Source organism: Centroberyx gerrardi, chromosome 2 (genome assembly GCF_048128805.1).
Source record: "Centroberyx gerrardi isolate f3 chromosome 2, fCenGer3.hap1.cur.20231027, whole genome shotgun sequence".
Classification (NCBI taxonomy): Eukaryota; Metazoa; Chordata; class Actinopteri; order Beryciformes; family Berycidae; genus Centroberyx; species Centroberyx gerrardi.
The window spans coordinates 9,136,366-9,162,655 of record NC_135998.1 but is presented as its reverse complement, the minus strand read 5'-3'; the positions used below and the strand labels follow the sequence as shown (position 1 = coordinate 9,162,655).

At 41.9% G+C, this 26,290-nt stretch overlaps 2 protein-coding genes across 5 annotated transcripts in view; both read left to right on the top strand.

Annotated features, from left to right (window-relative positions):
- ppp2r2ab (protein phosphatase 2, regulatory subunit B, alpha b) overlaps positions 1–7,657 on the top strand; it is an 18,906-nt gene extending 11,249 nt beyond the window's left edge. For 2 of the 3 annotated variants that reach the window (XM_071909667.2, XM_071909666.2), the window contains exons 5-10: positions 101–213; positions 1,171–1,348; positions 1,906–2,070; positions 2,653–2,822; positions 5,055–5,146; positions 5,886–7,657. In XM_071909667.2, the coding sequence (XP_071765768.1) occupies positions 101–213; positions 1,171–1,348; positions 1,906–2,070; positions 2,653–2,822; positions 5,055–5,146; positions 5,886–6,165 (998 nt within the window). In that variant the 3' untranslated portion in view covers positions 6,166–7,657. Of the gene's footprint in view, positions 1–100; positions 245–1,170; positions 1,349–1,905; positions 2,071–2,652; positions 2,823–5,054; positions 5,147–5,885 lie in introns of those variants that run through there. The other variant, XM_071909669.2, reaches the window with a different exon arrangement.
- A 1,028-nt stretch (positions 7,658–8,685) lies between these two features.
- Positions 8,686–25,550, top strand: bnip3lb (BCL2 interacting protein 3 like b). Of its 2 annotated transcripts, none has more exons than XM_071909680.2 (6): positions 8,686–8,948; positions 13,154–13,388; positions 16,431–16,509; positions 17,108–17,211; positions 19,849–19,998; positions 22,606–25,550. In XM_071909680.2, exons 1-6 carry the CDS (start codon positions 8,870–8,872, stop codon positions 22,652–22,654), a joined length of 696 nt encoding a protein of 231 aa, XP_071765781.1. In that variant the 5' UTR covers positions 8,686–8,869; the 3' UTR covers positions 22,655–25,550. The 2 variants fall into 2 exon arrangements, with proteins under 2 accessions (XP_071765781.1, XP_078142502.1); XM_078286376.1 differs by lacking the exon at positions 22,606–25,550 and adding an exon at positions 20,276–20,816.
- The last annotated feature ends 740 nt before the right edge of the window (positions 25,551–26,290 follow it).

Below are 26,290 nucleotides of genomic sequence, written 5' to 3'. Positions count from 1 at the left end.
GCCATTGAAAATAACTGGTGTATTTGAAAACACGTGTGTCTGATGCTTTCACTGCATTTGTGGCTTTAAAACGGCAAATGTGTTGTTTACCTTTTGACAGATAAGACTATAAAGTTGTGGAAAATCAGCGAACGAGACAAGAGACCGGAGGGCTATAATCTGAAAGAGGAGGACGGACGCTACAGAGACCCCAACACTGTCACATCACTGCGGGTCAGTCCTTGTGTCTAGCACAACCTGAGAGGTATTCCAAGAAGTGGGATTTCTCAGCCAAGCCAGGGTTCCTACACAGGCCTGGAAATAGTGGCTGCACATGTCGTCATATGCAATTTTATATATTGCAATTTTACCTTCCAAAATGAATTATCATAGAATATTGGCAATACTGAAATAGAAAATCCAGTCAAGAAACTAAGATCTGAACAAAGTGTGCTATATTGAATTGGAAAATGTGTAGGAACTCTGCTAACTAGATAACGCTTAACCTCAGCCTGAAACCTTATCACTTTGCAAGTATTGTTCGCTGTTTGTGTGTGTGTGTGTGTGTGTGTGTGTTTGTGTTTGTGTGTGAGAGAAAGAGGGGGAGAGAGGGGTGGTTATGCTGAAAGTTCAAGTGAGGTGACCTATATGTCTCCATAGGGACTTTCATACAAATTTATATTAGAGTACATTGATGTGAACATGACATGGTTTCTATGTAAACAACTGTATTGCATGTTATAGTTTATAACCGTACCCTTTAAATCGCATCCTTTAATGCTTATGCAGTTAATTTTCAGTGACAAATTATTTTGTAAATGTCACTGGGAAAATTAATGGGGATTTTCTGAGGATCATCAGGAGTGCTAGTGGTCACTTTTCCCTCCCCATGAGAGGTCATGGGTTGGCATGACAACAAGACATCCATTAGAACCAATACCCAAGTTTTAATTTTGCGAATTATTCAAAACATGAAGAATTGCATAATTGTTCCTAGTTAATCTGGCTATTTGAATATTTAGGATAGTGTACAATACTCACATTGGTTAACATGCTGTAGTTATTGAAGTAAAGTTTATTTTAAAGTGCTTTTAATGAAACAAATGTGTGTGTGTGTGCGCGCGCGTGTGCATGTGCTTTGCTTTTTATTATTAGTAACTTCAGATTATATCCTGTTTGTTGCTGTCCCAGGTGCCAGTTTTCAGACCCATGGACCTCATGGTGGAAGCCAGTCCACGCAGGGTGTTCGCCAACGCCCACACCTACCACATCAACTCTATCTCAGTCAACAGCGACAACGAGACTTACCTTTCTGCAGACGACCTCCGCATCAACCTCTGGAACCTCGAGATCACCGACCGCAGCTTCAGTATCCTCAAACTGGCGTGAGCGTGTGTTTGTGTGTGTGTGTGTGTGCATAATCCTTGAAATAAGCAGCTGAATGCGTTATCTGTTATCTGTCCAAAGCCAGCGCCAACAATCGAAATTGCAATATGAACTTCAGCAATTTTCAAATCGCAGAGGCTGCAGTTTATTACTAGAGAGAGGGGGGGTCCAAAATGGATTTCTGAACAAGGTGTTTTAGAGCTCTGGGGAATCCTAGGTTCATGAATCAAGTACAATATTGTTGAAAACCTTTCATCATACTCAAACTCTTTAAAGTCCTTTATTTATGACCAGAAACTGTGATATGAATCGCAGTTGAAATCGCAATTGCAGTATGCTGTCAAATAATCACAATTAGTGTTTTTGTCAGTATCTTCCAGCCCTACTAGAAATGACTGGATGAGAGCAATAAGAGCGGACATGTGCGGGTGACTGCATGCATACATGCTCTGTATATTCTTGCTTCTTTGACTGTGACACACAGTCATGTGCGTTTTAAGCAACCAAGCCGTTTGTTCCTCCTGACTTTGTACTCTTCAGATATCGTTGACATCAAGCCAGCCAACATGGAGGAGCTAACAGAGGTGATCACAGCAGCAGAGTTTCATCCACATGAGTGCAACACCTTCGTCTACAGCAGCAGCAAAGGCACCATCCGTCTGTGTGACATGAGGGCATCAGCGCTATGTGACAAGCACTCGAAATGTGAGTCTCTATTTCTGGACACTAACAGTCCGCATTTCTCTTCTCAACAAGTGGCTTAAAGTGCTGTTGGACTTTGGTAGTACCTTGGGTTGTGTAGTTTCCTGGCCATGATATAACCCCAAAATCAGAGATTCTCTGTTATCTGTTGCTCTGGTAGAGGTGATTGGAGTATTGCGTTTTTTTCCGCCATTGTATAGTGAAACAGGTCTCAATATCACACTTCCGAACGTAAACAAAGCAGATTCTGACAATATATAAAAAAAAAAACTAGTCATGCTGCTGAATTGTTTAAGTCAGTCGCTGTCTTTGTTTATTAAACCTTTCAGTTAGAACAACTGCATAAGTCGTAGGAAACATATGCTGATGGAACGAAGAAAATAATGTTTACCAATAATTGTAAATGGGCGGAAAAAACTGAGACTCATTTTTTTTTATATATTGGCTTTGTCAAAGTCTTGTCTCCCACCTTTTTCCGCCCCCGATCGTCATTGGAGTACATCTTATCCAACGCTAGCCCTTCAGAGAATCCCACAGTTACCTTTTTGTTTTTATATCTACACCCACCTCCTTTGTCTTGTCCAGTGTTCGAGGAGCCGGAGGATCCCAGTAATCGCTCCTTCTTCTCTGAGATCATATCCTCAATCTCGGATGTCAAGTTTAGCCACAACGGGCGCTACATGATGACCAGGGACTACCTGTCGGTGAAGATTTGGGACCTGAACATGGAGAACAGGCCTGTGGAGACCTATCAGGTGAGACTGACAGAAACAGATGCAGGGTAGGAAACCAGGGTGACAGTTTGTGGTGTTGATGAGGTTTGTTGTGCTACTGTAAGTGTGTTGAGTGATTTACCACTGGCTCTAAATCTGTTTGATGGTATTGTTGCCCCAGATCATAGGAACTAGGGTTGTGCGGAGATGCAAATATTTGTATCTATATTTGTTCAACCAACCAAATTATCTGCATTTCAGAAGTGGATGTGGTTACAACTGAAACTTGAAAAATTGGGGGGGGGGGGGGGGGAGTTGTAGTCAGGAGGCAGAGTTGAGCTGTGTGACGGCCCTAGGGAAGAAGCTGTTTCTGAATCTAGATGTTCTGGCATAAATGTTCCTGTAACGCCTGCCAGATGGGAGGAGAGTGAACAGGTGATTGCTGGGATGAGTTGGTTCTTTGATGATGGTGTTAGCTAGGGATGGGAATCGAGAACCGGTTCCAGTTGAGAACCGGTTCCAAATTGTCTGATCCATCGGAATCGTATGCCTCCGAGGTTATCAATTCCTTTTATCGATGCCGGCATGCTTTTCTGACAGTTGCGCATGCGCATTGCAAAAACTCATGTGTCATGACGTCAAACTCTGCGTCTACGCTGCTGGAAACTTGCAACAAGAAGGAGTCATGGCCGAGAGGAAGAAACGGTCCAAAGCGTGGCTTCATTTCACAAAGAAAGATGACAACAGTGCTACTTGTAACGTCTGTAGAATTATCATTTCTGTGTTCACACATAGCGTTTTTTGATGTGGAAAAAGAGCTGCCTGGAGCGCTTTTTGTGAGGAGAAATAAGAAGCGGATCACGGCAACGTCACCTGACGTTAGCTGAGCAGCTGCTAGCTCACTAACCAGCTGGTTAGCACTTCTAACAGACAGAACAGTGTTGTGCAACAAGCAAAGGCTTACCAGATATTTCCAATACATGTCCAGTATAATCCATACTGCCTTTATGATCGCTGTTGCGGTAACGGAAATTCACTTATTACAACGTCCTATTTCTCCACCGGCACTTTCACTTTCTCCATATTTGTTGTTGCTATGGGAAACGGCCAGCGTCTCGGTCATCGCGATTGGTCGGCTGGGAAAAAGCGGTTCACGTCACCCGGCGCTTTTCTGAAAAGTTGAACATTTCTCAACTTTTCTCAAAGCTCCGCTCTGACGAAAAAAATGCAGCTGCAGCGCTTTTAGGGAGCGGCCGCCTTTTGTGCGCCTTGCGGCCGCTTCCCATTGCTTTTAATGAGAAAAGGGCGCTGGTGGTTGGGGAAAAAACGCTATGTGTGAACGCAGCCTTAAGGGTGGAAACACCAGCAATATGTTGAAACATTTTAGGGTAACCATCTAACCATCTTATTTGTTTTCCAAGTTATATCATTTTAAGAAAAGGAGCGTTGTAATTTATTTTAACATGTTCAAATGTTATTAGGCAGACATTCTACACTGTTCAGACTCAAGAGATAATAAAACAGCTGCATTGACGCTGAAAACCTGTGTAGGCCTACTTTTTTTTCCACACAGAAAATTGATCGGGAATCGATAAGGGAATCGATAAAGAACCGGACCGATAAGCAGAATCGATAATGGCATTGGTATCAATAAAATCTTATCAATTCCCATCCCTAGTGTTAGCCTTCCTAAGGCAGCGTGTGTTGTGTATGAGTTTCATGGTTGGTAGTTGTGTCCCAATGATGTTCTGGGCAGTTTTAATAACCCGCTGTAGGGCTGTCTGGTCGGCCTTGGAGCAGCTGGCGTACCATACCGTGATGCAGTATGTCAGTATGCTTTCTATAGTGCATCGGTAGAAGTTCACCAGCAGCTTTTGGGGAGTTACATATGTGATACAGCAAAATATGCCTGGTCAGCAGGCCAATAACCATTGTTTGGTGGGTTAATTTTGGAAATATTTGCTAAGCTGGTTAGAAAAATGGGAATCAAGATGATATGTATAGCAGTGTTTTAGCAGTGGCCACACCTTTTTCTGATGCATTCCTTGCAGTTTCACGTGATGTCCACTAGGTGATCCCCTAAACATGCACCTGTTTTTAGTATAGAAACAACTTCATTCCCTTATCTATGAGACAAACATGTACATAGTTTAAGTTTGGGCCTGTAGATCTTTTATAAGTAGACTAATTACTGAAATGGTAATTAAGGTCTTCCACAGTGCTTGCTTGACTCTTTACTGCCAGCCTTTTCACACCTGTTTCTGATCATTACAGGTTCATGAGTACCTGAGGAGCAAGCTGTGCTCGCTGTACGAGAACGACTGCATCTTCGACAAATTTGAATGCTGCTGGAATGGAAATGACAGGTTAGCTCTTACACCAATAGCAACTTCAGTGTAACCCCTGCTGCCCCCTGATTTTCACAGGCTACACTACACACACTGCCAGGATTTGGTTGTGACAACCGAATTTATGAATGAGTGAATTTTAAATATGTATGGTACACATTGTAGCAGAGCGGAGTAAAATTACTAGACTGTGTATGTACGGGTAACAGGAGTCACTCCACTCTTCCGATCTCACGATGGCTGTAAATAATGTCTGTAACCATAGTAAGGTTTAGACCAATATGGCGGCAACAATCGCCTGTATTTTCAGTTTACTTAATACCAGTAAACAGAGGCACCAATTTATCCATAAGATCTTAATAGAGCGCCACCGACAGCTGTGTTGTATTCTCTTTTCTATCGCATGAACTTCATACTTTTAAGTGACCGCAACATTTGGGCCGGCCCAAGACCGCCGAACTGGTAGGAGCAACCGCAATGTTGAGGAAATTGGATAGCTGGATAGAAAATTTGAGGATGTCTCACAACACTTAACCTCCGTCTCTTTCAAATTAACAATGATAATGTTACGTTGCATAACGAGTGTTGCGTCTTAACGTCACATAACAACCAGTTGTCCAGTGTTGTGCTGGTTCACACTACTCAGACTAACCAAATCGCTCTCAAATTCGGAAAAGAAAACTGCTTGTTCTGGACGTTGTTCCAAGATAACTCATTGTGGTAAATCCTCTCACACCTCTCCCTCCTCTCTCCTCAGCGTGGTGATGACTGGTTCGTACAACAACTTCTTCCGGATGTTCGACCGCGGCCACAGGCGGGACGTAACCTTGGAGGCGTCCCGCGAGAACAGCAAGCCCTTGCAGGTCCTAAAGCCCCGCAAGGTGTGCGCCGGCGGCAAGCGCAAGAAGGACGAGATCAGTGTGGACAGTTTGGACTTCAACAAGAAGATCCTGCACACCGCCTGGCACCCGCAGGACAACATCATCGCCGTGGCAACGACCAACAACCTCTACATATTCCAGGACAAGGTGAACTAACCGAGGAGCGAGCTAATGGGACGTCTCCTAAGGGGGACGTCGCACATACAACCTGCAGCCTCTCAGCCTCGTCCAGGGTGATCTGTGGTAACCATGGTGACGACCTGCATCCCTGCCTGTCGCCACTGGATGACCAGACTTTGCCATGTTCTAGATGCGGACAAAGGAAACCTCATTCTTGCCCGCCATCAGCCTGTCAGAGTGACACCCGCCTTGTTGTTTCAGTGATGTCGTGCCAACTTTTTTTTTTTTTTTTTTTTTTTTTTTGCGCGCCAGCCCACCTGCCCTTTCTTGCCCCAGGGTAACGTGGGAAAACGAGTTTCATTTCCTTGAATTTCGCACTTATTTTTAAATTTTTTTTATTTTTTTTTTAAAGAATTTTTTTTTGCCCCCCATGGCTCTTGTAGAAAAACGAGAACACTTAGAAATACCCTTCCCCCATTTTGTCCCGTGCCACTGTAGTGTTTATTTTTCTAAGAGAGAATTACCAATCTGCATTTTTTTTTTTTTTTTCGTTGTGTGTGTGTGTATGTGTTTTGATTCATGTGTTTTGATTCAATTTCCAAGAACCATTGTCTTTGTATTTTTTTAATTCAAACCATTACCTTTCATACTTTTCCGTTTCTTTTTCCATCTCTTCACATGTTGCCCCTCTTTTCTGTTATGCATGCATACTCAACACGGTCACAAAAGCACACTCGCAGTTTCTCTATGTTCTCGCTGCTAGTTTCGGACAACAGCGCCTCGGAGGTTTGCCTCGATAAGTTGTCGAGGAGTTTTTGTTCTTCTCGGACGCGGTGAGGAGTCGGCCTTCTCACTGCCGCTGTGCCTCAGGCTCTGGGTGGCCAAACAGGTCTGGACTCCAGGAGAGACTTTTTTTTTTTTGTCTCCCTCTCTCTCTCTCTTTTGATGTCTTTTGTTTATCGTTTCCTCCTCCTTTTTTTTGTTTTCTGTTGTCAAACAATAGTCAGGTTTAAAGAGATAGTCTATTCAAAGATAATGATTATGATTGTCATATTTATAAAAAAACAAAGAACAAATTATTTGTTTTGTCCTATTTTGTGAGATGGAGCTGGACCTTAACATATTTTTTTTGAGTGATCTTCTTAAGTATTGTCTTCCTGCAGTGTATCACAACTCTGAGGCAGTACTTCACAACAGGGAAAACTGATTTTCTTTCTTTGACACTGGACTCTTATTACTGCACCAACTTAAAGTACTTGGATGTCTGTGTTGTTTTAAGACTGCAGTTAAAAAGGCATTATCTGAGGCATTGAGTCACTAAAGATGTTTGTTAAAACTACTGTAGACGTCATTACTGCGATGTGATGGTACAATAAGCTGCACTAGGATCTACAGCAGTCGATGTCTCCACACCTTATTTAAAACTTTGACAATTCCCGCAATACTGATGCCTCTAGTAATGTATGATAACTACAATACCATTTTAACTGACAGTGAAGATAATAAAGGAACTACTTTTTGCATTCTTGCCTGGTCATTGGTGGCATCTCATTTTTTTGCAACACTTTATGTATTTGAACGCCTCACAGGTGGATAGGAGCTGTTTACAATGTTGCTCTCTAATCCCAGTGGTTTTCAATCCAGTGTCATCCAGGGTTGGGACAAAATCATGAATGAACTCATCAGTTCCAATTCAACTGAGGAACTGGAATTTGAAAAAAAAAACTACAGGAAACAGAATTGGAATTGAATTGGAATTTCAGTTGAATTTAATTCAGTGAAATTTCTTCTTACCACATATCTGAGATGACATGGTGTTATATATTTTCAATACTGAATATCAAAATGTTAAAGCATCCTTTCAAGTGATATTTGATGCAGTACATGTAATCGTAATACATACATATGATTGAATGCAATGGTTTGTTTAACTGTCTTTTATTTGATTCATAATGTTTGATTTATGTTTAGCGAGTCAAGACGACTTCTCTTAGGAAACAGAATTTAATTCCATTAAATTTCACTTCTGTCGTTCCAATTCCAATTCTGTTTGCTTAGAGCTGTGTGTAATTCCAATTCCAACTCCAGGAACTGACCATACATTGTCCATTTAATTCATGAATGGCTTTAACCCTGGTGCCAATCCACACCCAAGTAAGCAGGTTTTCAGTCTAACCAAAAACAGGAACAACTGATTTCACTGATTAGCAGAGAGGAGGCAGGCAACTCCTTAATGAAATCAGCCGGTGTGTAGTGTTGTGTTGCAGTGAAAACCACTCCTGCACACATCTGCCTCGTGGCTGGGTTGGCGCGTGTGTGTGCGTACGTGAGAGCATGCACGTTTACGACTAGAAATGCCATTTGTGTCAACTCTGTGGACACGATTTAGTGAACGCCCTGATGTTTATTTTTTTAATCTATTTCACCCATGCAGTTTTGGATGGCTGCTGCGGTTTCATCTCGTTACGTAATTTGACTCTTTTTCCGTCTTTGTTATCAACTGGGGGTGATCTGACGTCATCACTCAGGTTCAAGAAGATCTGAGCGGCTGCTGCTCGCGCTCGCTCGCTCTCTGTCTGTCCCACCGTCTCTGGACCAGCTACCGAAAACAAACCGCCGCACTGTAGCCTCTGTCTCACACACACGGCAGATAGCGGACTCAGGTCAGCTATTATTGCACGCAGCTGTGCGCACGTCTGAATGTGTGCAGAGGCAGTGCGCGTTTTGCATTGACAGTCTTATGCAAGCCACCCTGCGCACAGGCACGATGTCCGACGCTGCTACTTCCACAGACAACAACGGAGACTCCGGACTAAATGGTAAATATCGCCGAAATGCTTGACTGTAAACGCCTGTCATTCTGTTTATTCACTGGGAAACTTGGCCCGGTAGGCAGCGGTGTGTTTTTGATAGTTTTCTGATGGGTTTTAATAGTTCCAGGCAGTTAAAATCTACCCGTTTATCTTTTTTTTTTTCGCCGTGAAGCTACATTTGAGGCTTGGGGGAGGAGTGAGAACAATATGTTCAGTTGGTTTATTGACGGCGGCTGGGCCAATGGCGTTGCAGTAGGCGCCGTCACCGTTCGACTGACAAGCGAGTAGACCAATCGGCGAACCACGCGGTGGTATGTAGGCGGGTTTTAAGCATTGTCAACAAGCCGAGATGGAAGGAGTCAGAACCGACAAAAATGGGGGCAAGCCAAAGGAATTGAACAATTTTCGCACAGTTGGGGTATTTTACAGTCTGCGAGGGCTCGAGAAACGACTTGCAGTTGTTCGCAGTCACGTGTTGTAACTTGTTTGTGATCCTTTTAACTTTAGAGTTTTTCCGATTTTGGGTAGACTTCTGAAAAGTGACAAACTGCCTCAAAATAGATCCCTGCCCATTAGCCTAACTAAATACATGTCATGCTCAGTTGGAGCAAAATGGGTTTACATTCCTAAATTAGGCCTATTTACAAGCTCACTTTGCATTTGGCTAGTTCTCCCCATTACAATGATTACAGCTTTATATGTGTGTGTGTGTGTGAGAGAGAGAAAAAGATACTATGTGTGTGGTCTGTTACTACCTGAACATTCAGACTAATGTTGTAAAGGGATACACGTATTTAAAGACCTCGGCATGCATGGGCAACCAGAGATGTAAACAAAGGCATGTTTATCAAACTAGTACTCATACCACAGCAGTATGTTGACCTGACTCAGGGAGAGGGGAGGGGGGGTCTGCTTAGAAAGCTGCTGTGGTGAAGCTTTACCGCACTATGGGGTGCAGTGACTTGGCATGCTATTTATGGTCACAGTGACAAGGGGACAGACGTTTTGGACGTGTTGGAAGGTGGGGAAAGTGTTTCAGCAGCGCACAGCGCCAAGAGGACATGGGAGCTGGTTGAGGAGCGTGTCACAGTCTCAGTCAGGGCAGGAGTTTAACTTTTATAGAAGATTTATAGGATTGAAAATGATGGATGGTTACCGTCCAAAGTGGCCGGTGGAACAAACAAACGTACCACAGCCTAAATTTACCAGCAATTTAGCTGGCGGCTGGTATTAATGTCTCACCCTGGTCACAACTGTCAGTGTTAGATTTGACTGCATGTTGTGCTATATTGTGTGTCTATTTACAGTATGGCCTGGAAAGCAACAAGTATTGCTTTTTTCTCATTACACCCAAGGCTGCTAGCTCAGAGGGCAGACTAATAACTTTTAGTATAAATGGTGCTTTCCTGATAATGAGGGAGCCGCCACTTGAAGACATGGTTCTCAAAAGTTTAATTACATATTTCTATTTTTATTTTTATTTTTTAAATCAAATTAAGTTTATTTATAGCCCATATCTCAAAGGGCTTTACAGAGAACTAGCCTACCTAGATCTAACTAATCAACAATTAGTCACAAAGCAAAATTATGTAATGCAGTATGCAACAAAAACACAAGGAAACAAAACAAAGCACAAGATACACTTGTCTATCTCCTGATAAATACCTCATCAATAATTTAACACAACTTTTGATAAACTTACTAAGTTTAGATATGCTTAAGCCTAGCGATCATCATTAGGCCTAACTGAATCGGAGGCAGAATCACTTTAATTACCAAGTATAACAAATGACTACTAAAGTTAGAACAGATTAATCTTCTGTTGATCGACTAATCAGTTTAATCGACTTATCGTTTCAGCACTTACACAAAGACACATTACACAGCAGCAGTACATACTGACAGTATAGGGACAATAGGACCTTGCAGTTATCAGATAGGGAGGCTGGCAGTGCGCTCTGTTATCTCTCTGAGACTCTGGTGTTTGTTTTGGCGTTTCCTGGAGCCCCCACACCAGCACTGTAAACATTTTGTCTAATACCTGGGATCTTCAACCCCACCCCACCCCTCCACACACACACACACACACACACCCCACCCACCCCACCCACCCTGTCCGAGCCATCAGTAGCTCAAGTCAGAGAGGTCACAACATGCTCTTCTCCCCCTGTGCTTTCCCCCTAAACCCTGACCAACAGCTGATAACGGCTCCCAGAATGTTCGTCCTCGCTGGCGTCATGGCAACGTGGTTTTAGCCCGTGGAGCGGAGACAATGGGCCGTCGACAGCAGCTTGGCTTGCAGTCCGCCGTGTAATCCGCAGGATGAGAGTGGGTGCTGAGTCGAGGCCTGGAGGGTGGGAGGCGATGGGGGTTGGGGGGTATCACTGCCTGGCCCACTGAGAGGTTGCTAGGCCCTTGTCACATGACCTGTGTGTTTACTTACTGTTACGGGGTCATGTGACCTGCTCCGGAGGCCTTCCTCTTTAAGGGCAGAGGTGAGAAAGTGTTTTCCTCTGGTGAAATCATTGCAGACATTGGTGGAATATTTTTCGTCCACTTCCCCCGGTTTTCCAAATGCAAACCCGCCCCTCCTCTATATTTGTATCCCAGCTCTGATGTGCTGTGACTCTGTGTTGTTGCCAGTCCATGCCTGAGCTCACGTAGGAACAAGGATCAAGCAGGGTCGGCGGCCGGCGTCGTATATCACAGTCAAGGTCTAGAAACCACAGCGCTTGCACATAAGACAGGCATTTACTGGCCTTTCACCGCCGTGCAGTAAATGGAGACAAGACTGGCAGACAGACCCGCCGGTCCAGGAAGTGCTTTACTCTGTAACTTCTGTGACGGAGGGACGCAGGCTGTCTGTCTGTCTTAGTCTCAGGAAATCCTTTTGTCCTTCCTCCTGTCTCTCTTATCCCGTCTTTTTCTGTGGATTTTGAATAAAGCCCTTTTGTTGCAGTGTGTGTACTGTAAACGCAGTGGCTTTTTGGACAAGAAATTAACATGAAATGGGTTTACAGCTGTAAGCTACGCAAGCTCCAATGATTACTTTTTTTCCCTCACTGCCCTGCTGGAGACAGGACAGAAATCTTCTTCCCCCACAAAAAAAAACGATCTACTATTGCTACACAAAAAGTCACATTTTGTTTGAATTAATCAGCCATTAAGTACTTTAATGTTTCCTAGTACATGCTATTCTGTGACCTGCTGTATAAGTCTATATCCATGCCAACGGTGCAGTGCAGGTTATTATTCTGTGGGAATATAATCAGAGGGCGGTAATATGCACTGAAATAGATGAGGTCAGAGTTTCCCATTTGCATGGTAATAATTTTAGTGGCAAATGCAGGCAAAATGCTTGGGCCTGCTTGGGCCTGTCAAGTCTTGCCCTGATAGTGGTTTACTGGTTTATTGACACGACTTTTCATTGACGCAGTGCCATCAGACTATCCTTATTGTTGGATCCTGGAATGTCTAAACCGCATTGTGCTTTGAAAAGAAATGTTAAATTGCCTGATATTTAACCTATATGTCATAACGTAGGGGTTTATTTGTAAAGCACCTTGAACCTTTTCTTTTGAAAAGTGCTATAAAGTTATTATTTAGCAGTTTTAAGCTTACAAATCAGGAAATTTAGCTAAAGCACTACCCTAGTGTAGACCAGTGCAGTGGTTATCAACCCTTTTGGCTTGTGATCCCCTAAAACAAAAATGTTCAACCAAAGAATGCTTTTCCCTTTTCAGGGAACTGTTCAGTATTTCACAAGAAAAAAAATAGCCATGATAATAAATTTGTATAGTAGAAATATGCTTTTTTCCTATCCCATTAATCATCTCGCGACCCCCCAAGATTATCTCGCGACCCCTTGGGGGGTCCTGACTCCCAGATTGAGAACCACTGGACTAGTGGGCTGCCCTGCCTGTGTGAACTGTCCCAACATTTAAAAGAGTTGTTTTCAATGCAGAGTTTTATCATTACATGTTCTAATGCTGCTTCAGAGGCTTCTCCACCCCACTGAGAAAAAATCCCCTTGCTGGGGGGGAGGGGGGGGGGGGACTCTGGTGTGACTGTTTTTTTTTCTTTCCCATGACATTTGCCATTTTATCCAAACTGCCTCATAGCACCATGAGTGCAAATGCAGGGCAACACTTGAATTATTGCACTGAGAGTATGAATAAACACAGGCGTTTTTGTTTCCCTTCTGCCCACAGGGTCCTGGGTGGAGCTGGAGATGAACAGAGGCGCAGCTGCCTCGGCCCAGTCGCCCTCCACAGGCGGCCCGGCCCCCGACCTGCTGCCCCTCCCTCAGGTGGAGGAGGAGGAGGAGGCCATAGTGGGGGGGCTGGAGCACGTCCCCTCCTCATCCTCCATCCACAACGGAGACATGGAGAAGATCCTGCTGGATGCCCAGCACGAGTCGAGCCGCAGCAACTCTTCCTGCGACAGGTAGCGTCAACTTAGGAGTCCTCTGGACATCATTTATTTATTTAAAATATCCCAGAATAGGCACCGTCCGCCCTGCTGAAGTGTCCTTAAGCAAGAGCATGAATCCCTGTTGTTCTGTAGCTGACCTCTAACCTCTGCACTCCCTATAATGCTACCTGTGCATGGGGGCTTGGGAAAAGAGACTTTTTCTACAGGGATTAATTATTATTATTATTATTAATTAACTAATTAATTATTATTAGTAGTAGCAGCAGTAGTAGTAGCAGTACTAGCAGTAGTAGTAGTAGTAGTAATGGTGGTAATTTTAACCACATTAACTGTTTCAGTGTTAGTCAGTGTTCAAGTGTTCCTGGGGTCCACAAGTAGCAGACTACATAAAACAGACTGTGTAAAAAAAATTTAGGGGAGTATTATTAAAAAAAAACACAACATAGCTAATGCCCCAAGAGTAAACATTTACAAGACTAAGATGGAAAACAGTAAACAAATATGAAAACAGACATATCAGGTAGCATTGGGACTGGGTTTTACAGTGCTACCATTTTAGTAGCACATAGTCCTAAAATAGATTTATGTCACCCATAAAATAAAAAAAAACAAGGAGTATATGTACAACTTGGGCTTTTTCAGGTAATTTTCCACAGCGATTTTTCACATGCTCTTCTTGGGAAAAATATCACTGCAGAGCCCAGTAGAATCCCTGTGGAGAAGACCGTTTGTTCAAAGCAGAGGAAACTGGGAAACTCAGATCAGAAAGCTGTTACATTTCTTATATCCTTCTTAACGTTAAAGACAGAATGAGAACTAGATTATCAAATTAGAAATGAGGAATTTCCACCACGTCCAAAAGCTCAAAGGAAGTCATGAGTTCATTAGTTCATACAAGCCTGTGTCTGTAACTGGTGGAATAGATTTTAGCCACATGGAGAAGTTGGTTCCTGCCCCAAGTTCCTCTTAACTCTCACTAAGTTAGGAGCGCACACTTTCAGAAAATGCCATTGATTTTCAATCTGAAGTCACTTGTATGCTGTTTTTGAAGAGGTCATTTGAGTCTCCCACTAGACTTGATGTGAAGCTCCAGGATTTTTAGAAACCTGAATTTGTTAGAAATGCTAGTGCAAACCTATGAGAGTATCTTACCATTACTCTCAACATCGCACCCAAACCATTCCATATAATACCATGGCTGGAGTAAATGTAAAAATAAGTGATAGAATTGAACTGAAAGGACATGCATTTTTTATTATTTTTTTATTTAACCTTTATTGGAAACGAGCAAAAGAGAGGGAGGGAGAGCAAGGGGGGAGAAGGAAAAAGAAGAGAGAGAGGGCACAGTGAATCCAGTGGTCACACCATGTTAAAAACACGTACAATTTCCAATAGAATCATCTTCCATACACTTTACTATAGTTCTGAACTCAGAGAGTGTAATCAGTTCCTTAAGTTTCAAGTCTTTCTGTAAACTGCTCCATGCAGGGGGCATAGAGAGACCATAAAGGCTTTTTTGCCCATCCTCAGTCCTGGTTTTAGGTACAGTCAAAAGAAAAGAGTCATGGGACCTAAGACTATACTGGCTGGCTGCTAACATTTTCCTTGATATAAATGCATAAATAGGATGGAAGCTCTCCCAAAATGGCCTTATAAATGAAGGTATACTAGTGACTAAGCCTTCGCATGGACAGGGATGGCCAACCAGCCCTTGTAAATAATGTGCAGTAGTGAGTGAGAGCTTTACAGTTTGTAGCAAATCTCAGAGCGCCATGGCAGACGGTATCTAAAATGTGAAGACTGTGAGCCCATGCATTCATGCATTCATTGTCTCACGCTGATATTGCTCACAGGGTACCAGCGTCTCAATGAGGAGTGTAGCATGAAAACATTTTGAATTTCTAAAGAGAGGAGTTTAATATTGATCAATACCAGTGGAAGACCGAACACTGTGGATTAAATAAGTAGCGGTTCCTCTTTCAAAACAGCCCTTGTGATATTGAGGTGACTTTTGCTCTGACTTCACTACTACTCAGAAGTTGAATTGACTTCTCAAAATCAATGACGTCTTCTTTCACAGTTTACTCCCAATTTATTGAGCACACTTAAAGAAAATCCAGATCCTTCCCTTTTAACCTCCACCCTCATCATGTGCTTGTTTGTAATCCACGTCGCTGCCATAAAGCAGAGCTTATCAGAGAGCCGGGTAGTCAGATGTCAATGAGTCACCTGAGGATGCTTATCTGGAGTATTACAATAACAGCCAGCAGCTTTGTGTCAACAGGCTACAAGCTGCGCAGACCCAGATGAAATAAGCAGGTTCAAAACACTATAGACATCAATGGAGCATAGTCTTAGCATTTTGGAGCGTGTCAGGTGCCATGTTGCATATAGCGTAATGGGAATTGTTTCTTTGCTCATCCCTTTAAGACAGTGATTCTCAACCTTTTTCATTAGAGCCATGGTGAGATTTTGTCTCTCAGACCCAAATCTGTCAAATTTGTCTCTCAGACCCAAATATTTTTGTTGTTAGATATGATTTTGTCTAGAATTCCATGACTATCTGTATTGTAGGTAGAGAGATAACAGTGAAATTATGATCAAAATAGTCATTCTTCTACATTCTCTAATTGTGTTAACTTGTTGTAAATTAAATGATGGTAAAGTTTAACAATTCATCAATTTGCTGGGGACGCCCTGGAACCCCTCAAGGACCCCTGGTGGTCCCCGGACCCCACGTTGAGAACCATGTACACATACATCAGAGAGGTCAGAGTACAGGAGCAGCTCTCCTGCAGCAGGGAGGGGTTTATTGACTTCCTCAGCGACACTTTTACAGGAACTGGACACACTGGCTGTTGTTGGGACTGAATGTCTGACCTTCCTGTTACTGGGCAGTCACACATTCAGTTCAGATGAGATTCAGGCTATTACATTATGCATGGGAAATTTCCAGCGCGATCCAAAGTTCAGAGGGAGTCATGAGTTCATGAGTTTGTGGGAGTGTGTGGCCTGTTAACAGGTTTTTGTTTTGCCGTTCGGCCCCGCCCGCAGCCCCCCCCGGCCCCACAGTCCCCAGGATGATGGACAGATCATCTTCGACGTGGACGTGTCCAGCAGGAGAGACAGCCAAGTAAGAGTTGGTGTGCCCCAGCTTCTTCCAGCCTGTTGCCATGGCAATATCAACTGCTGCCCATGAGGTGGTGTATACATGTGAATGACAACTACAGGCTGGCTTTAGTTTCCATGGAGATGGCAGCCACGCCCCGTGTATTTCTGTCTTCCTTGGACAGCGTGCCATGTCACCGTTATTCCCAAAGCTGCCGCTGTTGCAGGTTCTTTGTAGAAAATAGTTGCACACCAGAAACACTGATCAATCACTTTTATTGACAGTAATTCAGTTCAATTTGGATCTTTGTCAGCTTGGCATTGCTCGTCCACATTGGACTGAAAGATTGTCAATAAAAGTATAAATGGGGTTCCTTGTGTGCAGACTTCTATTTTTGTGGAATAATGAATAGAGATGCCAATGACTGTCCGTGCCTATGGCAACTTCACACACACACACACACACACACACACACACACACACACACACACACACACACACACAGAGTGTCTTGTTTGTCCTTAAAGAGTGGTCATTCATCATGGCCTCAGTGGTTCCCCATAGGCCGAGGTTGCTAAATTGAGTGTGTGTGTGTGTGTGCGTGTGCGTGTGTGCGCTCTAGTCGGAAGAGGATGTCCTGGACAAGGAGAGGGACATGGACATCCTCATGAAGGACGCAGACTGGGTGGCTGACTGGTCCAGTCGACCGGAAAACATTCCCCCCAAGTAAGTCTCAACCTACTGAGCATCAGCGTTGTGTTTTCCATGACAACTGGACACACACAGCTATGTGTTTGTTTTGAGAAAGTGATCACTCATCATGGATATAAATCTGGTTCAAACCACTAATATAAATCCAGATGCTAGAAACTTGGGAATCGTCTTTGATGCTGACCTGACCTTTGATGTAAAGTAAAGAGAGTTCAGTCCTGTTTCACTCAGTCAAGAGTTGCTCAATAAATAGAGAGAACTGTTGCAAATATGCATGCAGGTGCGTAAATTCCAATAAGAAATACTCAACGAACCATGCAAAGAATCCTCACACTGCTCGACAATAGGGGGAAAAAAGATCCTTTGCACTGAGGCATTGGAAAAAATGATTATATATTTCCAATACCTCAGTGAAAAGGATATTCTTTTCCTATTGTCGAGCAGTGTTTGGATTCTTTGCATGGTTTGTTGAGTGTCATTTAGTCAAGAACAATCTCCAAAATAAAGCCATTTTTATCCTTCAGCAGTCTGGGGGAAAGACATTCATACTTTTATTTCCTCTTGCCTAAATTATTGCTTTACTCCTAACCAAATCAAAAGTTTGTCCAGTGCTTCCACCTTGTGCAGAATGCAACAGCTAGGATTTTGACCGGTGCTAACAGTCACATAACTCAATTTTGTTTCAGATGATTGATTCAATATTTTTCTGATCACTTTAAAAGCAGGGATTAGGTTTCACCCCAGTTATATCTCTGAATTCTTAACCCCTTACCTCAGATCCCCGACCAGGTGCCTTCAGGTCATTCCTAAATATAAACTGAAAACTAAAGCAGACTCTGTACCTACACTTTGGAAAACCTCCCCTGAGCAGAATCAGTGTCGTCTTTTAAATCACTTCTTAACATCTGTTTCTGAAGACTCGGTTTTTGTGTAATGATACTTCTCTTCCCTTCCTTTGTTTTTGTTGCTACTTTTCTTGTGTAAACTTGTCTTTTGTTTGTCTTGATCGTGAAGTACTTTGTCAACTTTGTAATGACACTTATCTTTCTACTATTGTTCCTTTGTTCTCTTCTTATGTAATCATATTTGTGGTTGGTGTGGTTGAAGCACTGTGTAAACTTTGTTTTAGAAACGTGCTGTACTGCACAGAAACGGCTATCATTATATTGCTGCTGTCAGATGAAAATATTCTCAAAGTAATCTTGAATTCAGAAAAACAACCTTAATATCCACAACCATTCATTCATGAACTTTTATCCGTATTTAATGGGTTTCATGGACCTTTTGGTCGTAACAGTTGCTCTACCCATAAAGGGTCATGTGTCTGAAAACTATCAAAGTTGCAGTTACATGGTTTTTCCTCAGCAGTAGCAATATGTTGAACATATACACTATACTCTACATATTCACAACAGTGCTCCCAGCGCTCATATGCAAGTCTGGAAAGTATGGCCAAGTATGGTACATGATTTTGATCTTTTACAGGTATTTAAAAGTAGATTAGCAATATCTAAAAGCTGAGAAAATTAAGGACGTTTTTAAAATGGAAAATATATAGGAACCTGTACACTGCCCTTACAGTACACTATGCAACATCATGCAGCAGTGTAACGATTAATTCACTGAGGTGGTCTCCGTGTAGGAATCTTGACATGCTCAGCTGCTTCTACAATTAGGTAGAAATTGCTCCGGTAAAACTGATATTATTGTGCGTCTTGTAGCATTATTGTGCGTCTCGTCTTTATCCTTTCAAATTCATCTTTCATTCATCGTTTCATATAGTTATTGAATGCTGAGTATAGTCTGTGTAAGATATGTGTAAGGCCCCTTAAACTGTACAATATGTAAGGTCCCGCTGTTTCTGTACCATGTGCGTCAGTATATTTGTTTCTGCACCGATACCAACAGGACAAATCTCTGCACCAGGGTTCCCACGGGCTTTGAACATCCTTTAACTTTTGTGGATTTGAGAAAAAAAGAATAAGGCCTTTAAAAGTTTTTAAGAACCAAAAAAAGGGAAATCCGCACTCTCAAAAACAGGTCTTGATTGATTTTATTTTACATGTTTCAAATAGAAAATATGCAGCTTGGCAAACTGACTTGGCAAACACGGTCAAAACGTCTTTTCAGTTTGGCAAGCTGCATATTTTTGTGTATGTAAAATAAGTCAACTTTTTGAGATTTCCCTTTTTTTTTGTTTGATTTCCCTTTTTTTTGTTCGATTTCCCTTTTTTTGTTTGATTTCCCTTTTTTTTTGTTCTATTTGAAATCGACGCACCAGAGAAGCCTTATTGTATGTCCATTTTCTTACCCAGCATATGGGCTTTCTTAGTCATTTACTAAGTTTTTGAAAATTAATGGATCAACTTGAAACTATATGATATTTTAACTAAAATCAGTATATCTCAGCTCTCCGGATCAACGCTTCACATCCTGAGGAAAACCTAGTGATGGAGATCTGCAGTTTTAAAATTAAGGATTTCATCAGGATCTCTTGACTTGACAAGATCAGGAGTAAAAAAATGTGTCTGTATTTCTAATTCTGACCAGTGTCATGTTTTACCCCAAAACATCCCAATTTAGAGTACTTTAATTGAAAACTGCTGCACACGTATTGCATGTGGAGACTAAAGCGGTCTGTGATTTGTGCAGGGAGTTTCACTTCCGTCACCCCCGACGCTCGGTAACACTCAGCATGAGGAAGACCGGGGCCATGAAGAAAGGAGGCATCTTCTCCGCCGAGTTCCTCAAAGTCTTCATCCCCTCGCTGCTACTATCACACATCCTCGCTCTCGGACTAGGGTAAGAAAAAAAAGTCCCAGGGTCCCTCTGTCTGATGATGATGTCATTCACTGCATGACAATCCTGACAGTAGTTTGTAATTGAAATGTGTTGTATTGAGTTACATTTTGTTACATTCTTACTCATAGAGGGATAGGGGTTCAACTGAAATGTTTTTTGAAGGCTGATACCGTTATTGATGTTTTTGTAGTGAAGCTGCTGATAGCCAGTATTTTGTGCTGATATTCAGTATCTTTTATTTCATATTTTTTCTCATTTCATGCCAAAAAAATTACAGGTTCTTGGCAGGGTGGAGAAGCCTCTGAAACAGCATTTAAACCATGGGATACAGAAACCTTCTGTTGAAACTTGAAACTAATGAATTTACACGTATTCAATAGTAGGGGAAAATCTTTGATCCATTACTGCATTTAAATTAAAAAAACTTAATTTTGGTTAAAATTGGTTCTTAATTAACAATTAGAATAAATAAAATGTGCAAGGAAAACAAAAATCATTGCATGTATTACAGACTTTTTATATAGCTGTGGTCAGGGAGAAACCTCCATCTTATACAGAGGTGGACAACACTAATTAGCCAATACCCGATATTTAATAAAAGGCCGATATTGGCCTGATTGCTGTAACCTTATAGAGATCATATACACACATTTCTTAATGTGCTTAATACACTGAGAGTCAAGCATGTTAAAGGGACATAAAGTCTATAGATACTATATAGATCTTGCAGCCAGTATATGAAATGTTCAGTTCACCTCTGATGATGACCTAGGGTTGAAACTTCAGGCGCTGTTGTTGTTCAAATAAATGTTTGACAAAGCCAGAAAACAATTTATTGATTTCAGTTTGTGCTTTGCAAGTTCTTCCATATTTCCATGTTACTCCAGCAGTCTGCAGTCGTACATGAAGCCCAGCAGGGGGAGCTATACAGCAGTAGACAGAAGGCAGCTGGGCAGTTTCCTCCCTTTTTACATATTTCGGCTGGTAGAGCAGCTGCCAGCTAAAAGGCTGCAGTTCACACCTGCTGTCCCATGGTCAGGTCGGCCGATGCCAGGAGCATTTCTCTTTATGATAACACGTCACAGTAATCCTGGCTCCTCTGTCAGATATGTCACAGCAACGATACCCAAGAGAGCAGTCTTCTCTGGTACGTGATGTGACTACCGATTGGCATCATTTAACTCCCCATAATCACAATAGCTCTCTTGGCTCTTGTGGATTTTATACGGTTATATAACGGCTTTGTGGTCCTCAAGAGCCAAATTAATGCAATTAAACCCATTATATACAACTTTATTGAGCACTATATAATTAATAAAACAAAGATGTATGTTATATTATTGTGGAAATGTAACTTTAACTAAATTTTCACACCTTAGCAGCAATTTTAATCTCCCATAATCCTCTTTGTATGCAAATGAGTTCTGACAATGTCACACGATGGGAGAACATACTTCTGGATTCATCATGTAATAGTTTACATGGACTGCTGCCATACAGTGAGTAACAGTCTACAGTAATCCTGGCTAATTCTGGCTACATAAATATATAGCTAAATCCTTTTATGAAGACACTCAAGGATCTTATAATAAAATATGTTGTTGTTTAAGCAGTGATTCAGTGTATGTAATATTCTGTAAACTGTTTGCTAACAGTTCTGTTGCTAACGTTAACTAGTAAGCCAAAGTGCTTCACAGTTAAAAGAACAACAGTAGAATAAAAGATAGTAATAAGAAGTAAAAACAAGCAAAACCAGATGAAACAATCCAAAATATCAGCAAACAAGAACATTAATAACATAACAGAAACACTAGTTTGAAAAAATGTGTTTTAAATGTGACAAACATTGAAACAGAAGAGGTTAGCCTGAGTTCCAAAGCCTTGGTGACAGCAAAGGTCCGATTGCTCTCCGTCTTTAGACTAGACTTTGAAACAGTGAGGAGGATCTGGTGCGAGGATCTCAGGCTGCATATTGGCTAATAGCGAGTTAAAAATAATCATTCTTGTTAATTGAAATAATTCATCAAGTAAATAAGAATAAAGTAAATATAGCTACCCTACTCTGCCTTCCCTCTACTCCAATTGGCTCACACATCACCGCATCATCAGAGCGTGGAAAAAAGTTGAAGGTAGCTGAACTTCAGTTTGTAGCTGCAGACGCCCGACACGCTGCTCCATTTTAGGCTCTGGTGTTTGTAGCTTTGTGTCGCCGGCTTCCATTGAAAATGAATGACTTCCTGTTGCTTTGTAGCAACTGAATGTACTGTAAGTCACTTGAGAGGTGACACTCGGCCTTCGATTGCAGTGTTGACAAGGGGTTAAGCTGTGCTGGGGAAGTTCTGGGGCTCTGAATGGTGTTGATCCTTTTACTATTAATGGTGTAATACTTCCATGGTGTTGACAGGGACCTACCTTGTTTATCTTGTTTATAAACCATGGTTAGGTGTGCTTTACATCATCATAAAGCATAGCCGAAACACCTATTTGACCAGTCGGATATCTTTTTGCTGGAATTCCCACTGTATAAAACGTGATTCTGAGAGAAGCAGGATTGTTGGATGATGCTAACACACTTAATTGTTTTGTTTTATTGTACCTTTTTAACAGAGTCTACATTGGGAAGAGGTTGACCACGCCACCCGCAAGCTCTTTCTGAACCTGAAACTGAAGAAGTGCCTGAGACGTGGCCATGAATTGTTGGGGAAATTTTTTTTGCTGTTGTGAGAAGAATACCCATCTCTCCTCCAACTCTCCCTCTTTTCCTCTCTCTTTCTCTCCCTCTCTCTCTCCTCCCTCTGCCTCTCCTCCTGCCTCTCTCCTCCTTGGCCCTGAGATTTGACATGTTCTCAGGAGAAATGCATTGCCTTTTCCTCTCTCTCTTTCTCTCTCTCTCTCTCTTTCCCCCTTTCTTTATCGGTCTTTCTCTGACTGTCTGTAGATATCCCTCTCTCCCCCCTCCTTATATCCTTTCATTCATTTGTATAAGCTTTTCAAGGAATGATTAAGGTCATATTTCCCTTTTCCCCAGTGATTGGGTATAACTGGGTTTATAATGGGTGGGTTTTCTAGGAGGGGGCGCAGCATTAAACCAAACCAAAACTCTTCTACTTTCACGCTATCCCGGCGCCATGGTAACAAGGGAGAACTGTCCAATTTAGAAAAAAACAATTGACCTGAGATTGTGCCACCTACTTGAGTAGCCCAACAAGAGGATTCAACCAAATTCAGAGTCGGCTACGTTGAACTGATAATGTGAGCATGCCTTTGAAAGTAGCCATTTTTGTTGATTTATGATGAATTCATTTACTTTACATAATATTGTCTCTCTTTTTTTTAATTTATTTTACACCATTGGTGGTTTATTGGGAAGTTGTAATTATGAAAGGAGTTACCATAGTGGCCATCCCAGTCCACACACACACACACAAACACATGAAATGCACTGGGGCAGTCTTTGGCTTTGTCTGCCGTAAGAGAGACATTTTATGTGACGTCGCTTTATCTGTTCTGCGATGAAAAGTGTAAATTCAAATCTATCCAGTTCTTCATCTGAGTGATTTTACAAAGTGACAATAACCGGAAGCTGATGTATAGATTTGTAATGTGCAGGCAGGCAGGCAGGCAGACAGGCGGTCTGTCCCTCTTAGTGCACGTGCTTACACACAGTATTTTGTGGTTGGGTCTTGGGTAACAGCGCTGTGGGGTCCAGAAAGGTTCAGTTGTCTGTCTGTCCTTGTCATGTGTCGATGTTGTCATTCCAATGTAACTCGAGCCTCCCGGGTCGTCTGCAACATATCGTAGAGCTAGTTTGGTCCCGCTTCCACCGACCGAAGACTGCCAAAGTCAGCTCCGCCTCTTCCTGACCGTTTATTCCATATAGGGCTGGGTACTGCAAAATGATACCTACTGGTTCTGTACTGTTTAGTTGATATTGGTGTGGATTTTAAGGCATCGGAAAGTATTTAGTATCAAAAAAGCTTTGGGACAATGAGATGTTCTGCTTTTTTGTTTTGTTTTGACAAAATCGATTGAGTGATTTTATTTAAAGAAGCAAAAAGCGTTACATGAAAAGTAAATTAAATAATTTACTGTATTGTATAAGGAAATTTCCCTTCACCCAATAAAGGGAGGTTATTGGAGAAGGGAAAGTATTGTTTTAGAACCGGTATCGTTAAGGAAAAGTTTCCAATGCTACCCAGCCCTTCTTCCAGACACTTAAACCTTTACCTGCTGTAATTCAAGCAAAACAAACAGAGAAGCTTCATCCCACTGATGAAGCTGCAGACAGAGGGAACTGATTTCGGGGTCGGTCTAAACCCTGGACAGGCAGACGGTACTGCTAACGACCCCTTACTGAACCTCACTTAACGATTGTTTCGCTTCCCTTTCCGATGCGGCCAAAGCGTGGCAACTTTCAATCGATTTGAAAGGGGAGGTTTGTTTCTACCTAACAAGGCTCTACTATATTTGTAAACACAGGTACTTGGCTAGCATGTTGAATAAAGTCATGTACTCCTACAGCATGATTGAAAAGCTTGATAATAGTGCTCAGACATAGGCTTCACTGCAGTATCTCTAAGGTAGGGGCCATAGTTTCACAGTGGTGTGTTTTTAATTTAGCTCTCCAAGTGTAGCTGTCATGGCCAGACTTGGGTCAAACAGTATTTGCACATTATGTTTTTTTGCTTGTTATAACCTATTTTGGTGACAGATGAGCAGGGTTTGCCATATTGGACGACTCCATGAGTGCCAGAAGTTTAGACACATAGAAAAGTGTTTGAAAATCAGTTTAGTTTACTTTTCTGTGATCGACAACAACTACCTGGCGCTATTGCAATCGTCCAAATGCAGTAAAAAGTAAAATTTGGCACTCCAAAACAAAGGCTTAGAATAGTTTGTAAATGCTGTTTGAGCCCAGGTCTACTCAGGACGTCGTCTCCGCCTGCTGTCTTCTTTTCTAATTTCTTAAAACAAACTCACTCACTGACTGCCAACGGGGACGGGGGTCTAGTTTGACCCTTAAAGGCTCCGCTCTGTGAACCATGTGCCTCACTGCTCCCCCTCCCCCCCCCAAAAAAAAACATCCACTGAGTTTACTTTGGTCTCATCGTCTGCAACCCGGCCACAGAGATACTGCATTGTTATTTTGTGCCACAAAGCTGTTTTTCTGCCTGTGTTTGTACATGCAACTTTGGAAAGAGGTATTTTGGATTGTTCTTTTCTGTTTGGGTTTTGTTTTGTGTTGTCTGTTTTTCGATGACGTTTCGGATTGTGAACGCACAGAGCAGGAGCGATAGTTGGAGCTGAATAAAGTCCTAAACTTTGACGAAGATCATGTTTTCACTCGAATCGAAAGCAAGGTGTGAGAAACACTATGTTGAGGGCAGGGCCTAATGTGAATAGGATGTGGAAGGTGTAGAAAAAGATTTCCCTCAGACTGCTATGGTATAACAGTAGTTATTGTAATGATATATTTGCTTTAATTTTGTTTTTCCCTCTTCATTGGAAAATTGATAAACATTTTGTCATTAAAGATTACCTGAATGAAGCAATTTGCTGTGTGTGAGGCTTTTTCATTTTTTCTTTGATTACTAAACGACAGTAGAGTACTGTGATGCTGTAAAACTGTGTAATACTCTGCTGTAGGATCCTTCACTGGTAGTGATCAAGATATAAACCTCAAAGTTTTTTTTAAAGTTTTAGGAATTTGAGAAGCCTTCAGGCCTTGTAAAAGAGAAATTGGTTCTCAATGGTAGGACTTCCTGGTAAATAGAAGTTAAATAAAATAAATAACAGCTCTCTTACTTTTACTACAGCTGTGGAAGTAAATTGAATTGCTTGCACGTTATTTTGAGAGTCATGTTTTCTTAACCTGCTGACTCACTCTTGCTAGCGAACACTGGAAGCGGAAGCAGGAAATGGTTTCTCAAACAAAATCTCTTTTGTGAAAACGTTTTGAACATCCTGAGAGAGAGAGAGAGAACTAGCGACTGATGGAGGACAGGCTGAATTAAACCGTGCTGCTAAACCATGTGCTATGTATATGAAGTGTCTTGGAAAAAGATCTAATTTTCCTTAATACTGCTACAAATTCCTATTAAAGTGTATTTCTTGACAAATCTGGTGACATTTCTTTAGGGTACAAACTAATTTCACCAAGTCTTCTCCTTTATGCTTAAACATTTTCTCTTCTTTGATGGAATCATATCCAAAAAGTCCTTATGTGCTCGGACAAATTCTTGAAATTAACAGGCGAACATCTGCTATTTTGAAACTTTTCTCCATTTTCAAC

Bases quoted from the DNA above. Each gene is read 5' to 3' on its own strand.
- bnip3lb (XM_071909680.2), top strand. From the start codon at position 8,870: ATGCAAGCCACCCTGCGCACAGGCACGATGTCCGACGCTGCTACTTCC. The intron at 16,510-17,107 runs GTAAGAGTTGGT...TGTGCGCTCTAG, and splicing joins CCAGCAGGAGAGACAGCCAA to TCGGAAGAGGATGTCCTGGA. The intron at 19,999-22,605 runs GTAAGAAAAAAA...CCTTTTTAACAG, and splicing joins ATCCTCGCTCTCGGACTAGG to AGTCTACATTGGGAAGAGGT.